The sequence below is a fragment of the Aplysia californica genome, unplaced genomic scaffold (genome assembly GCF_000002075.1).
Source record: "Aplysia californica isolate F4 #8 unplaced genomic scaffold, AplCal3.0 scaffold00187, whole genome shotgun sequence".
Classification (NCBI taxonomy): domain Eukaryota; kingdom Metazoa; phylum Mollusca; class Gastropoda; order Aplysiida; family Aplysiidae; genus Aplysia; species Aplysia californica.
In genome coordinates this window covers 993,551-1,007,203 of record NW_004797457.1, presented here as the reverse complement: position 1 = coordinate 1,007,203, position 13,653 = coordinate 993,551, and the positions used below count along the sequence as shown (strand labels likewise).

The 13,653-nt window shown below is 38.9% G+C and overlaps 1 protein-coding gene across 20 annotated transcripts in view; it reads left to right on the top strand.

Annotated features, from left to right (window-relative positions):
- LOC101858781 (CUGBP Elav-like family member 1) overlaps positions 1-13,653 on the top strand; it is a gene marked incomplete at its 5' end in the record, with an annotated part of 38,002 nt that overhangs the window by 5,105 nt on the left and 19,244 nt on the right. For all 20 annotated transcript variants that reach the window (XM_013082679.2, XM_035969833.1, XM_013082678.2 and 17 more), the window contains 5 exon segments: positions 7,190-7,356; positions 10,957-11,039; positions 11,632-11,689; positions 12,054-12,188; positions 13,476-13,555. In XM_013082679.2, the coding sequence (XP_012938133.1) occupies positions 7,190-7,356; positions 10,957-11,039; positions 11,632-11,689; positions 12,054-12,188; positions 13,476-13,555 (523 nt within the window).

Below are 13,653 nucleotides of genomic sequence, written 5' to 3'. Positions count from 1 at the left end.
GAGAGAGAGAGAGAGAGAGAGAGAGAGAGAGAGAGACTCCCCGCTTGGGTGGCTGTTTATGTGTGTACATTTGTATTTGTGTTAAGCTTTGTTGATATAATATTCTTTTGTGGGGTTGCTTTTTCTTTTGAAACGATCTTGTTGGTATTTAATGCACTTCCAGTACATGTACATGTATAGATTGTGGCGGCGTCGGGTGGTCTATTGGTTAGTCTGTTGGGCTCGTAGCCGAAAGGTTGTGGGTTCGAACCGCGTCAGGGACCCAACGATGTGTCCTTGGGAAAAAGGCACATTACATGAATTTGCCTTACTTAACCCAGATGAGAATGGGTTCCCGGCTTTACAAACAGCGAAATATCTTGTCAGTTTGTCAGTTGTTGAGTGCTTAATCGCGACTGCTTGCACCGTATACTTCCGGCTAAACCGAGAATGTTTCTGAATGTTTAAGGATCTGCTTATAAAAAAATAATTTTTAGTAAGTGTTTAACAGCACTTGCAACACAATAATGTCATATAAGTGCCGACCATTAGAGGTGTTACAAGAGAGTAACGAACATAAAAAAGAAGGAGGGGAGATAAAGATGATACAGATGCTTGGTAGGAAAGAAGAAGCAAACCACACCAGAGCACCCGCCAACCACCCACGGATCTGCTTAGGTAATATTATGTTGGTTGCAAAGCGCATAGAGCTTACTACATGTACTGAGTGGCAATATGCGCTGTACAAAAAAAATATAATCTATATATAAAAAATAATAGAACACAATGTAGGCCTACTTTATTTATCGTTATTATTCTATCGTAAAACATTCTGAGCCAGTGCATTTTAATTGGAGTTGAGCACTTTAGTCCATTCATGGGATTGTTGAATTTAGTCACTTGTGATATTCTTCTCGACACAATGTTTCCACTGCCTTCACTTTCCTTATCCACTAAAGTTTCACGTAAGTGTGTCCATGATAAAATTAAAAACAAATGTGGGTACAAAATATTAAACTGAATAATTTGCGCGCATCGGAATTAACAATTAATGTACACATCCCCCGAGCTGCACGGTATGTATCAATTAGGCCGATAGCCTATAATAATAATAAGCGTGTACGTATGAGTACATAATACAGGTATAGAATCTAGATCTATATAATATAAATAATAATATCTTTTCAATCATTACAATATAATAGATCTCCCTCCCTCCCTCCCCCTCCCGAATTTAGAAAGAAAAAGAAAAATCTGAAAAGTACCGGGTACTTAAAAAAATAAAGTATTGGGAAAGTAAAACGTCTCGAAATAGAATTCTTTCGATCAGCCTTGAAGAAAATAGCCAACGACTGAAACAAGGTAGGCAAAGTAAAAAAACCCAGCCAGAATGCGGCAAGCGGGAGGCGGTAGCGGACAGCACAGCGCTCAGAAACAGAATAAGCACGTGGGTCTCGTTCTCGGTGCCGGTCACGCAATGCTGGGTTGCCAAGTTGGCAGAACTTTACTAATTTATGTGTCCTGTTTTTCACCAAAGCAGGCTTCAATAACGCGTAAGCTAGCCTACCACTGTAGACTCTATGAGCCCACAAGTAACTATTAAATCAGATGGAAAAACAATTTTTGGCGGTATCTTTTAAAAAACATGTTTTGATTCCAGTCTGATCACGATTTACAATTACTTTGTTACATGGACTGGGCTAGACTTATGATTATGAATAGCCAAGGCTAAGAATCGGCACTCGGGTCTTTGAAAATAGCCTATCGGTCTTTTATCCGGCACATAGCCTAGATCTAGATGGGTCAGAAGTTTAAAAGGAAACAAACTGAAAGATGATAAATAGATGTAGATTTGAAGAGAGCTCTCAAACTATTGTATTAACAAAATAATGTCTATAGCAGCATCCTTTTTACGATTAATTGCGCTGTCAGAAGCATTGTTTCAGCCGTAGGCTAGGCTACGCTTAAGTCTGGTTATTCACCGTACTAGCCTTTATTCTGCAGTGTAGCGCTTCACATTCCTGGCAACCTAAAAGGATTGTGGGGGAATCATCGTACACACACACGCACACTACCGTCCGCCATTTTCGTTGCGTTCAGTGTATGTTTGTGGTGTCTTGTACGTCCTTTGTTTACACGTGGAAGATAGGTAGGTTTCTTGTATGTGTCTAGTTTATATATGCAAAACTATACTTTTTGTTTGTTCAGTTGCAAATCAATTGTTTGTCTTGTGTCAATGCATGTGCTAATTATATGCCCAACAACGTTCGAAAATTTTGAAGAAAGAGCTCTGGTTTGACCGAGATCTCCAATGAAATGAAAAAGCACGTGTCTTAGAGGTGTATTCATTAGTGTTTCAGACCGATTCAATGTTTCTTTGTTTTACAGTTAAGATGTGTAAAGTAGGAATGTTTATTTATTTGCTCTGTAAAGTCTAGATCGTTTAGTTTGTATGGTTTTCGTTTACACAAGCACAATCACAAGTCTTGTGTGTAGGCCTAATGAGTTGAGCCTTGGTGTAGCCTTGCTCATGGGATCGCTTGTGACGCTGTACGTCTTAGAAGTAGACTCTCTAGTCTGTGGTATGGTATAGACTCTAGATTTTGTACAATTTGTATTGAACAGTTTCTTTTTAATGGTATCCAGATTCTAGATCGGTTAGTTAAGGCTGCTAATCTAACTCGTGATCCTGGTGCAGTTTTACAGAAAACCATTTTTGTTTCCTAAATCCTAATTAGGATGTTCGGTCAGTTAGGACCTTTCCTTCATTGGCTTCATTTTATTGTGCTTGTTGGTTGGCAATGAATGAATAGCAGGGTACCCAATGAATGAATGATCATCCTGAAGTAGACTCTAAATCTAATGTTGGCCCAGACTCTCTAGATCTAGAAATCTAGATCTAGATTAGATCTATTGGTAGAAAATCTGGCGCTTTTTCGGTAGTTCCCACCCCGCATTTGTTATTCGCCGGTTTTGGTCCCAAGAGTAGGGGGGTTTCAGGGGGGCTTGCCCCCCTGACCTAATACAGACAAGGTGGGGGGTTTCAGGGGGGCATGCCCCCCTGAATTTTACCACAATTTAATGTTTTGCAGTTGTTAGGTTTGACATCTTAGCTTGCCGCGAATCAAACGTATATAGATCTAGATGTAGGTCAGGCTCTATCAAATAAGATAAGGGGGGTGGGAACTACCGAAAAAGCGCCCTAAATCTAAGCCGGCCTAGAATCTATTTCTCAGTATTTCTGAAAGAAAAAACAAACTGGATTTATGCAAATCTTAATGGTAGCACTGTTAATTGCGACAAGAGTGACGCTGTGACAACTTAAGACTTAAGCGGCGTTAATTGCGACAGAGTGACTCTGTGACAATTAATGCAGCGTTTATTGCGACAGAGCGAGTCTGTGACAAAAAAAGAAGTTAAAAAGAAAGAAAACACGAAAACACACCCTTTCTCACACACACACACACAAATACACACGCACACCGCTCATGGTTGGGGCCATATGCACGCGCGCGCACACACACACACCGGAAGGACTTCCGTAACAAGCGACCTCCCCATCAAACACAATAAAGCAGAGGCTTCCAACCCTACCCCTACCCCTAGATCTACCCCTACCCCTAGCCCTCAATTCTACTCTCTGTCTCATAGTGGTCGCTCGTTACGGAAGTCTCCTGACACACCTAACTAATAAAGGCAGTCGCAGCTTTTTTTTGTTGCCGCTGATGTTTTGTTGCCTCAATATTTGGGCTTTCTTGATCATAATCATTGTGTACAGATAAAGTCAACTCTACTAATAACTGTACAGAAAGTCTTTGTAGATTTTTGCCACGGTAGCGTCAATCAATTGCCACCGAGTGAAGCGGTGTCAAGTCTGAAAACACTATTTAGCATTAGACTGTATTACTATATATAATGTGTGTCTAATGGGTCAATTTGTTCTCAACTAATTTCATTGGACGAGCATCTAGTCTAGAGCTTCGGTACACCAACTTGGCGTGTTTTCAATGAAACGTAGTCCTAGATCTAGGCTAGCCTTAGCCTACACTTTGGTGTAGAACCAACACAGGCAATTCTAGAAGTAGAAGGTCACAAACGCACACAAACTCAAGCTGAAATTCCCATTATATTGGGGGACGGGGTCCGGAAAAGACACACACACACAGAGGGACAGAGAGGCGAACGCACAACACCGATCACTCGAGCACAATAAGCTAGATCTACTCACCAACGCAAAAGAGCTCCAATTTACTCGGTGGCAATTGACAGTACCCTTTGCCACACACTCTTAAGTTCGCTTTCTTAACTGTTTCAGATGATTTCTTCCTAAAGGCAACAACATTTTCATCTTTAAATTTAGCAAAAGCTTTGTCAAATTCGTCGTAAGATTTGAATGCCTGCTGTAGAAAGCCTTTCTTGTTAGGCGGAGATTAGATAACTAGGCCTTGGGCCTAGGACCACCACGCTGGGAAGCAAAGCGGGAAATGCTAGGTCTAGATGATGTTAGGTTCTAATCATCAACTTTAAAAGAGCTCGGTGTTCACTGTCGCTATTAAGGCCGTGTTGTCAAAGCGTCACCCTGTCGCAATAAACAGAGGCCAACAGGTATCATAGTAGATCTAGTGGTGCGACTGGTTCACTATTCCTTTCCTGGTGTGTGCAGAATGTTCAATGACAGTGAACAGTGTCTGATTTTTATTGGAAGAGGCTTGCCGTACTTAATGGGTAGCGTAAACACAGTTGCGGCCTTCTGAGCGCGTGGTATCGGTGAAATCTCTAGAAAACATAAAATGCTGTACACCTTGTAATGTTAAAGTTCAGCTTTTCCTCGGTAGGCTACAATGATGTAAGTTGTTTTTATGAAATGTCTGATTATTAGAATCGCCGTGGAAAATGAAGCACCTCGCGGTCGGAATGTGTGGTCAACCTGTTAAAAAATTGATACACATGCATTCAAATGCTTCGCGGAAAGATGGATGATGAAATACCGTCTTTCCATTGGCGAATAACTATACTATAGAGCTTTGAACGGGCTTTCCCGTGGTATATTTTTGGCCTTTGGTGTACAAAGCCTTTAAAAATACCGTCAAAATTTTCAAAGATCTTTTTTAACACGATATAGGTAAAATGCCGGCTTGAAAAAGTTATCAATAAAAAGATCAGTTCATTTCCTATTAGAGTAAAATAATCAGCTTTGAATTTTTCATCAATTCTTCCGCGAAGCTCGGAAAGCATGTGACCCCCCATGCGGGGTGCACTCGGTACACAACAATATAGTACCGGTGCGCCGGCCGGTGTTTTTGTAGAAATAACAACAGATCATCGTGTTTGATGTGATAAAATACTGATTTGCAATGATCTCACAATCTTGAAAAAAATTAAGCTCCATGATCATGTTATAGTGATTGTACTCTGTTAATGTGGAGATGTTTAGTGTACTTGGTACTCTTTTATTATTTGTCAAACATGGGGTTGCAGCCAGTGAGAGACTTAACAAATTTGATCAAATTTTAAACTACCATAATCTTAAAAAATAAATTGACTGATAGGTTAAAGAATGGCATCAAAATGCTCGGGGGATATATATAGGCCTTTCATATGGAACAGATACATTTGGCATGTAGCTACTTTGAAAATTTAGTTTCTGGTACCTACACTTGATAGTCAATAGTGATGGCTAGACTGACAAACAGCAAACAATAGGCCTAAGCCTACTGAATTGGGCACACCAGAACAATTGCGGTCCCGTTTGAGGATACTAGTTTTGACCCCTCCGACGATTACTTCTGGTTCTTAACAATTACTTTTTGATGCGTGTGCCGATAGGCCTATGGAGAAATAGCCTATCAAATCTAATTGCAAAACATCAAATCATGGTCAAATTGCCCCCCTGAACCCCCCCCCCCCCCCAAGTTTTTTTAGCCCTTAAAACCCCCCTTGCCTTGTTAAAAACAAGTGAAATTTTTTTGCGCGTTTTGTAGTAGGCTAGTTCTGTTGATAAAACAAAACATTGATACCGACTATTGAAATCGGTATCGATATTCATTGCTCTATGCTAGACCTAGTCGAGTAGTGCAAAGTTTCAAGCTAAGGAAATTATAACTCAACTTTGGTGGCCATTTTCTCGCTAATCTTACCTTTGAAATTAGGCGAACCCACGTCCTTCAATGGCCTATATCTTGAGATAAATGGATATTTTTCCATCAAAAGCAAGGCAAATGGACAGGCTTTAAGATGATACCGTGGGTGCTTGGCGGGTGCTCTGGTGTGGTTGGCGGGTGCTCTGGTGTGGTTGGCGGGTGCTCTGGTGTGGTTTGCTTCTTCTGCCCTGTCAAACAAACATCTGTCATCCTTCTCTCCCCACCCTTCTTTTTATGTGTTACTCTCCTCTAACACAATCTTCTGGTGCTCATATGACCATATGCAGTTGTGAGCGCTGTAAAACCTCTACTAAAACAATAAGATGATACCAATAACTCAAGTTGCCCCAAAATTGACGAACGCCTGATTCTACCGTGTTTTGTAACACATTTATATGCTTTATGTCGAAGTCAGTGGGATTGCTGAAAGAAAAAATGTAGTACCAGATTCTATATTCTTTTTAAAGTTTTCATGATGTCCATTTTTGTTTTCCTAATCCCTGCCTTCTTGTTGCTTTTTGTTTCAGACTATTGTTGGAAGAGAACTGTGTCTTTGTAGGCTAAACTAATGGACTGCACTGCGTAGGTTTACGTTACTTCTCTCTGGGTCTGCATTTTTTAAAAAAACGGCTTACAGTGGTCGGGCCGTGTTTTGAGTGTGGTGTTAAATATTGAAATTTTAGATAATGTTGTGGGCCATTCCATGAAAAGTGAGCTGTCGTGACACAAGAAACTAAGGGATGATGATGACCTGCAGTAGAGAAAAAGCCATTCTTTTCTTTTTATTTGTTATAAATTAAAGGCCTACCTTAAACATAAAGAATTGTAGAATGGCTCCATGTATCATTTATTTTTTAGCTGGTCATCTGACCGTTTCTCTTATGTCGCCGCAGAATTTTTCATTAAATGGCTTTTTGCTGAAAAAACTAATTTTTTATTTTTCCCTTAAAAGTTAAAGCTAGATCTAGATTCTAAGACTTACTTTGTGTGCAAATGATGGTAATAACTGAACTAGCTTACCCAGTAAAATCCATATGAGTAACCTTTTTCTTTCTTTTTTTCCCCCACAGAACCATGAACTCCCAGCAGACAGAACCAGATCCTGATGCCATCAAAATGTTTGTTGGTCAGATCCCAAGAACTTGGGATGAAAATGACCTTAAAAATTTATTTGAAGAGTACGGCCAAATTCACTCCATGAACATTCTCAGAGACAAAATTACAGGACAAAGTAAAGGTGTGTATTTTTTCTTGAAAGGGTTTTTCCATTATTCTGTCCAGTATGGTCTATGATTGTTTCATGGAATACTGGCTTCTTCCCTTCTTTTTAAAAAAATGTCTTGACCTCCAGCTTTCAGTGAATTTGGTCATCAAAATGTATATCGATTCAAAAAGTTGTGTGACTGCATGTTTTCTTTTCCTTTAGTCAGTCGTTGATTGTTGACCAGCTGAAAGTCTTTTTTTGTTCTATAGTATCATATTTCTGTAATGTACGACTTATGATGGCGGATTTCACAGTGAGGACCCACAGGTTTCCCAATTTCTAAATTTTTTTCCAGGGTTTTGTACTTTTTCAAAAGGTTATGTATTTTATATCAATGGAAAGGTCTTTCATAGAGGAATTTTAAAATGTTACTTAGACAGCAAAGGCTTGTGAAAGGGTTATTTAATAAAAATGTAACCTTACCTTGGTGCAAACAATACAATCAAACATCACCAAATTCGGTATAATAATCTATTTAATTGAATTTACTGGCCACAAAAATCATTATGTACACAATAAATGAAAATAATAAAAATAAACAAATAAAAAATGGAATAAGCAAAAGAAAAATAAATCAGTTGAAAAAAATGACCCCGAACGTCGGAACAGCCTATGAGACTGCGAAATCATCATCGGCAACGATCTGGATGGCTCAAAGCTTTATCAGCATCAAACAAGACAATCACAAAGAGAATGTGCTATTTTTGTCCTTAACATCATTCGTTCACTTCCTATAGACCTGCATGTTTGCCGACAATCGTCTGAAATCCAACAATCACGACCCGACCCGCGAACTGGCCGATGCTATTGCTAGGCCCGCCTGTATCGGTCAATGTGCGTAGTGCGAGGCCTGGCCGACTGCCAGCGACCCCTTTTGCTCCTGTCGGCTTCGTCGGCACTTTCGTTTTCGTGCCAACCACCGACCCGCGCACCGCCAACGTCGGCGTTTCCGACATAATTGTCGGAACCTAAGTAGAAATGCGAATACGAAAAAGGACGACCACCTAAATTATCTACTTTCAGTTTTGTGCTCGAGCGGCCATTTTGAATTTCGTTTGTTGACTAATTCAATTGTTCAGATCGTGTGGATTCATTCAAGTCCTCTCTTGTTCTAATAGAATCTAGATCTAGATTTATATAGATCATAATAGACCTCAATGGAGGATTCATATTCCAATTCTATTGTGTCAAACCCTATCAGAGGTTGTGCTGTAATATTAATATTGGTAAAATTAAGCATTTCATCAGGTGCGTGAATTATTTATTTATTTAGATATAGATTTTCTAGATCTAGAATCTAGACTCAGCTGAGTCCTTCTGTTCGGAATCGGATGCGGATTTCTAGTTCAAGGCCTATTCCTATTCACTTGTTCTACAAGATCTAGATTTATTTAGATTACTAGATCTATATGGAGGATTCATATATTCCAATTCTATTAGTTTTCTATTGTGTTATTGTATCAAACCCTATAGCGGGGGGCTCTCGTGGCCTAGAGGTTAAGGTGTTGGCCTCTTATTCAAAGGTCCCGGGTTCGAATTCGGGTAGCGACCGAAAAATTTTCTTCTCTAAAATTGTCTCCTTTCACCTCTTTTTCTGCTCTCTAGCAATGTTCTGTTGTCTGCTTTCATTTCCACTTTCTGCCCCCACCTCCTCTGGGCTCCTGACTCTTTCTGCAGCCTTTCTACTGCTACTCCTTGGCTCCTCCTTACTGCTGTCTTTCTGCCACACCCCTGATCTTCTGGTAGGAAAGATCTACACCTAGCCTTCTCGGACAAGGGCGAAAAATCTCGGAGGGCCCGAGTGGAAGTTGCGCACGTTAAAGATCCCTTGGTGGTCATAAATCGATAAGAGTAGGCTTCGGCTGCCACCTGGGCAAAATTCAAAATTTCCTACCGACTGAAAATATCAGGTGTGTCCCGTGCGCTCATATGACCTATGCAGTTGCGAGCGCCGTAAAACACTTTACAAAAACAAACAAACCCTATAGCCTATAGCAATGTAGATGTAAGCCATAAAGATCTAGTTGTAGATCTAGAATCTAGATCTATATGCCCCTTGTTTGTTTTGGAGTGTGGTTTTTTAATTTAAAATTTTTTTTTTCATTTAGGACTTGTTTTGGCCTTTTTACATGAGGCCCGTTGCAGGTTCTTTTTGGGGGGTAGGGTTAGGTCTCTTCTTTATTGTGTTTGTTGGGATGGTCGCTCGTTACTCGGATGTCCTTCCTTATGACACCCACAAAGGCTTTTATTTTAGGGGGGGGGGGGGGGTGCGCAAAATTTTCAGACAATCTGGTTGAGGCTCACATGCAGGTCTATTCCTACATGTGCTACACGTTGTGTTGCAGTCTTTCAATCAATATAAACATAATAAATATGACAGATAAGCGCATGTAATTGGGTTAGATTTGTAATGGTTTCCAACGTTGGTGTGTTCCGCGCGTTGGAGTCCTAGACAGAAAAAACAGGAAAACAAGACAAAACATCCACCTCATGGAAAAGGACGCTAAAGAATGAAAGAAGAGCGCCAAACGGAAGTAGTTTTTAGGAGAGCCCTCATGATTTTCCGTAAATCTCTGAGAAATGCCGGTTCCGGCCGTTAGTTGTCAGCGACTTAGCGGGAGGGGTGCGTCACAAACTACTCTCGGAACAACTACTAATTCGGGAAACGCACTAAGTCTAAATCCTACACTGTTACGCAAAATATCAAACAAAATCAACACTTATGTTTTATTCACGTGTTTATTGGGCCCATAAACAAAACACAAATTGAACTCAAAACGGTACGACAGGAGAATTTTATTTTTTTAAAAACAAACCCTGTGTTGTCTCTCACACCTTTACCGTGAGATCTGCCTTATGGCGGTGTGCATTTTTTGGTTATTTACTATGAGATTTTACTTCTTAAGATTGTGGATGAATGATCTTATTTTCTTAAACCTTATTTCTGTTGCTCTATCAGTTTTAGCGACATGTCTTTTGTTCCAGATTTAGTTTGGTTTAAGATTTGGCATTCCCTTGATGGAAAGAACGGTGTTTCAGGGCACTTTTTTGTTTAAAGAAAGTTTATTATTTAGTTGTTTTTTTTAAAATGCTTTTGATACCCTCAAGGACTTTAGCCGCCAGGCTGTAGTGTGCACTTATAACAAGTCGCCAACTCAACCTGGCACAATAAACATTAGAACAAGGCGCTACACTGAAGTAAATACCAACGGCAGTAACTATATGCGATAGCTGAATGCTTGATGAAACACTGAATTTTTAAAGTGTATTTCCTGGGCTGTGAAGGTTTTCTTTTTTTTAAAAATCTACCATGGCTTCAGGGTTCTAAACTGTTGCAGTACTTGGAGGTGGTTTTTTTTTTTTTCGCTACTTGAGACTTGGGTATTATAAGTGTTAAATGCACTGTTTGATTTAGTAAGGAAATGTTTTTACATTTTTTCTTTTGATTTTTTTGTTTTTTCCCTTCTATTTTTCATTACAAGTGTTAAATGCACTGTTTGATTTAGTAAGGAAATGTTTTTAAATTTTCTCTTTTGATTTTTAATGTTTTTTCCCTTCTATTTTTCATTACAGGGTGCTGCTTTGTAACGTTCTTCACTCGTAAGGCAGCTCTTGATGCACAGAATGCATTACATAATGTGAAAACATTGCAGACGGTGAGTTTGTCTTTGGAAATTATTAAAACCTTATTCTGATTCATGAGTTGGAAAAAGTGACAAATAGCCAGGGAGAACCTATTTATTTAATCTACCTTTTCTTATCTAACCTAATTTCTAGTCTATGCATTGAAAAGATCTGTGACAGCTCTTTTTTTTTGGGGGGGGGGGGGGGGGGAAAAATTGCATACACTCATGAAGACTTTCAATTCATGCCCTTTGTTTTGTTTAGGAATCACGGATGATTATTCTCAATCTAGCAATGCCAATGAAAATATTAATTTTTCACTTTAGCCCTTTTTTATTTGGTACCTAAGAAAGAATTTTCAATTCTAAGAATTATGCTTCTTGAATTTTAAGAATCGGTTTGTAAATGGGTGTTTGTTACCAAAATATTCATATCAACTTTTGTTTTGTGAGACTAGTGTGGAGAATGTGGACTAGATATTTCTTTAAATCACATTGGATTGTCTCTCTGTTAAGAACACTAAATTTGTTGTGCTGGAAAGGCTGTACTTCTGTAATTTCGTCTTCTGGTGAATTATGCTCTGTTCTTGTGTTCTGACATTTCCAAATGTTTATTTTTCTTCAGATGCATCATCCCATACAAATGAAACCAGCAGACAGTGAGAAAAAGAGTGGAGCTTATGGTAGGTGATAACTCTTCCAGTTAATAGCTTTTTAGTAATCAGGATCTTGCAACAGAACTATTTATATCCGTCTTTGATGTTAAGAATTTACATTTTTCGTGTAGAATTGTGTGTTACATTGTGTTTCTTTTCTGTTAATGTAATACATATATAAACCATTTCTGTTTAGAAATGCAGCATTTTACTTTCGGCGATATTTTTATAACCTTCTTTGTTTTAGGACCATTTATTTCAAGTTGGCAAACCAATTGTTTAATTTGTTTTCGAGTCGTTCGTTTTAATATTTTGACTGTGAGTTGTGGGAAAACGCCCTTGCATTGGTAGACAAAATTTTTAATATTCTTTTCTTTTTTTTTTTTTCCAGCTGAAGATCGGAAATTATTTATTGGTATGCTGTCCAAAAAATATAATGAGAATGATGTGAGAATGATGTTTGCTCCCTTTGGAACCATTGAAGAATGTACAGTTTTGAGGGATCATACTGGAACTACAAGTAAAGGTATGGCTCGTGGTGTGTTCATACGATGCTTGTTCTTTTTAAACACACATACATCATGATGTTGGGTTTTTTCCTTCGCCCCTCTAAAATGTAACGGGAGTTTTTTTTGTTCAGGGAGGATGGTTTTGCTCCTCCCTTTATGTTCGACACCAGTTATATCACTCTGTATTTTCATATTAAGTAGTTTCTCTCTCTTTTTTTTGTTGTTGTTGTAGACATTTTTTCAGTCTGCTTCCATTGATTTGACCGCAAAAAATATTTGTTACGACACAGTAGAATCAGGCGCTCGTCAATTTGGGGGGATGAAATATTGCGTTACTGGTATCAACTGAAAGCCTGTCCATTTGCCTTGTTTTTTATTTTAAAAAGATCTATTTTGGATACAAGTCAAAATATTAGCGATTGAAGAAAGTGGGGGTCGCCTGGTTTCAGAGGTTAAATTAGCGTGAAAAGTTATTTCCTTAGCTTGAGAGTCGGTGGAGACTAAAAGTTTACATCTTATATGCCTTTAATTAACGTTTTTAAGTGAAATCCACACAGAAATGTGTTCTTTAACACTTTACCGTCACATCTCGCTGATCGCTGATGTTTACCTCCTAGTTTCTTTGGATTTTCCCCAAAATGCCGTTGCCTTTGATGGCAAGGGTTTTTACTATATGAGCCTTGTGATGGCAGTGTTAAAGAGCATGAAAGGGGTTGAACCAAAAAATGAAAATTCGATAAAAATTCCCAAATGTGCGGGAAAATGCTGGGTTTTTTTTTTTTGCGAGCGTTTGATTTTGCCAAGCTGCCTCACATTTTTAGGTCTGATGAATTTACATTACTGTACTATTAATAAAACTGCAGCACAGTGTCAGGACCTTCATTTACTTATATTCGAAATAATGAAATTCAATAAGCTTTGCACATGTTATGCATTAGTGTTTCTCTGAAGAGGAAGGGAATAAAAATTAACGGTAGCTAACAAAAATTCAAATGTCTATGTACTTATTGATGTGGTGTGGGTGGTTGGCGGGTGCTTTGGTGTGGTTTGCTTCTTTTTTCCTATCAAACATCTATTGTCCTTATCTCCCCTTTTTCTTTTTTATGTTTGTGACTCTCTTGTAACACCTCTAATCTTCTGGGCGCTCATATGACCGTATGCAGTTGCGAGTGCCACAAAACCTCTACTAAAACTAAACTGACTTGTTTTCTAAAGGCGCATGTGAACAGCTGTGTAGATAAATGTCTTCAATTCTGGGTGGCTATGGACACATGTTTTTATCTTTGTCTCGCAACTTTCCTCAGGATGTGCATTTGTTACTTTTGGAACAAGAGCATGTGCTCAAAATGCTATCAAAAGCATGCATCATTCCCAAACCATGGAGGTAAGGCATATTCTTAAATTTTTACATTTACTCCTATCTGGTTTTGTGCGTTATTTAAATATATGCTGTATTTTGTCAGTGACTAGGGCTTTTTTGAG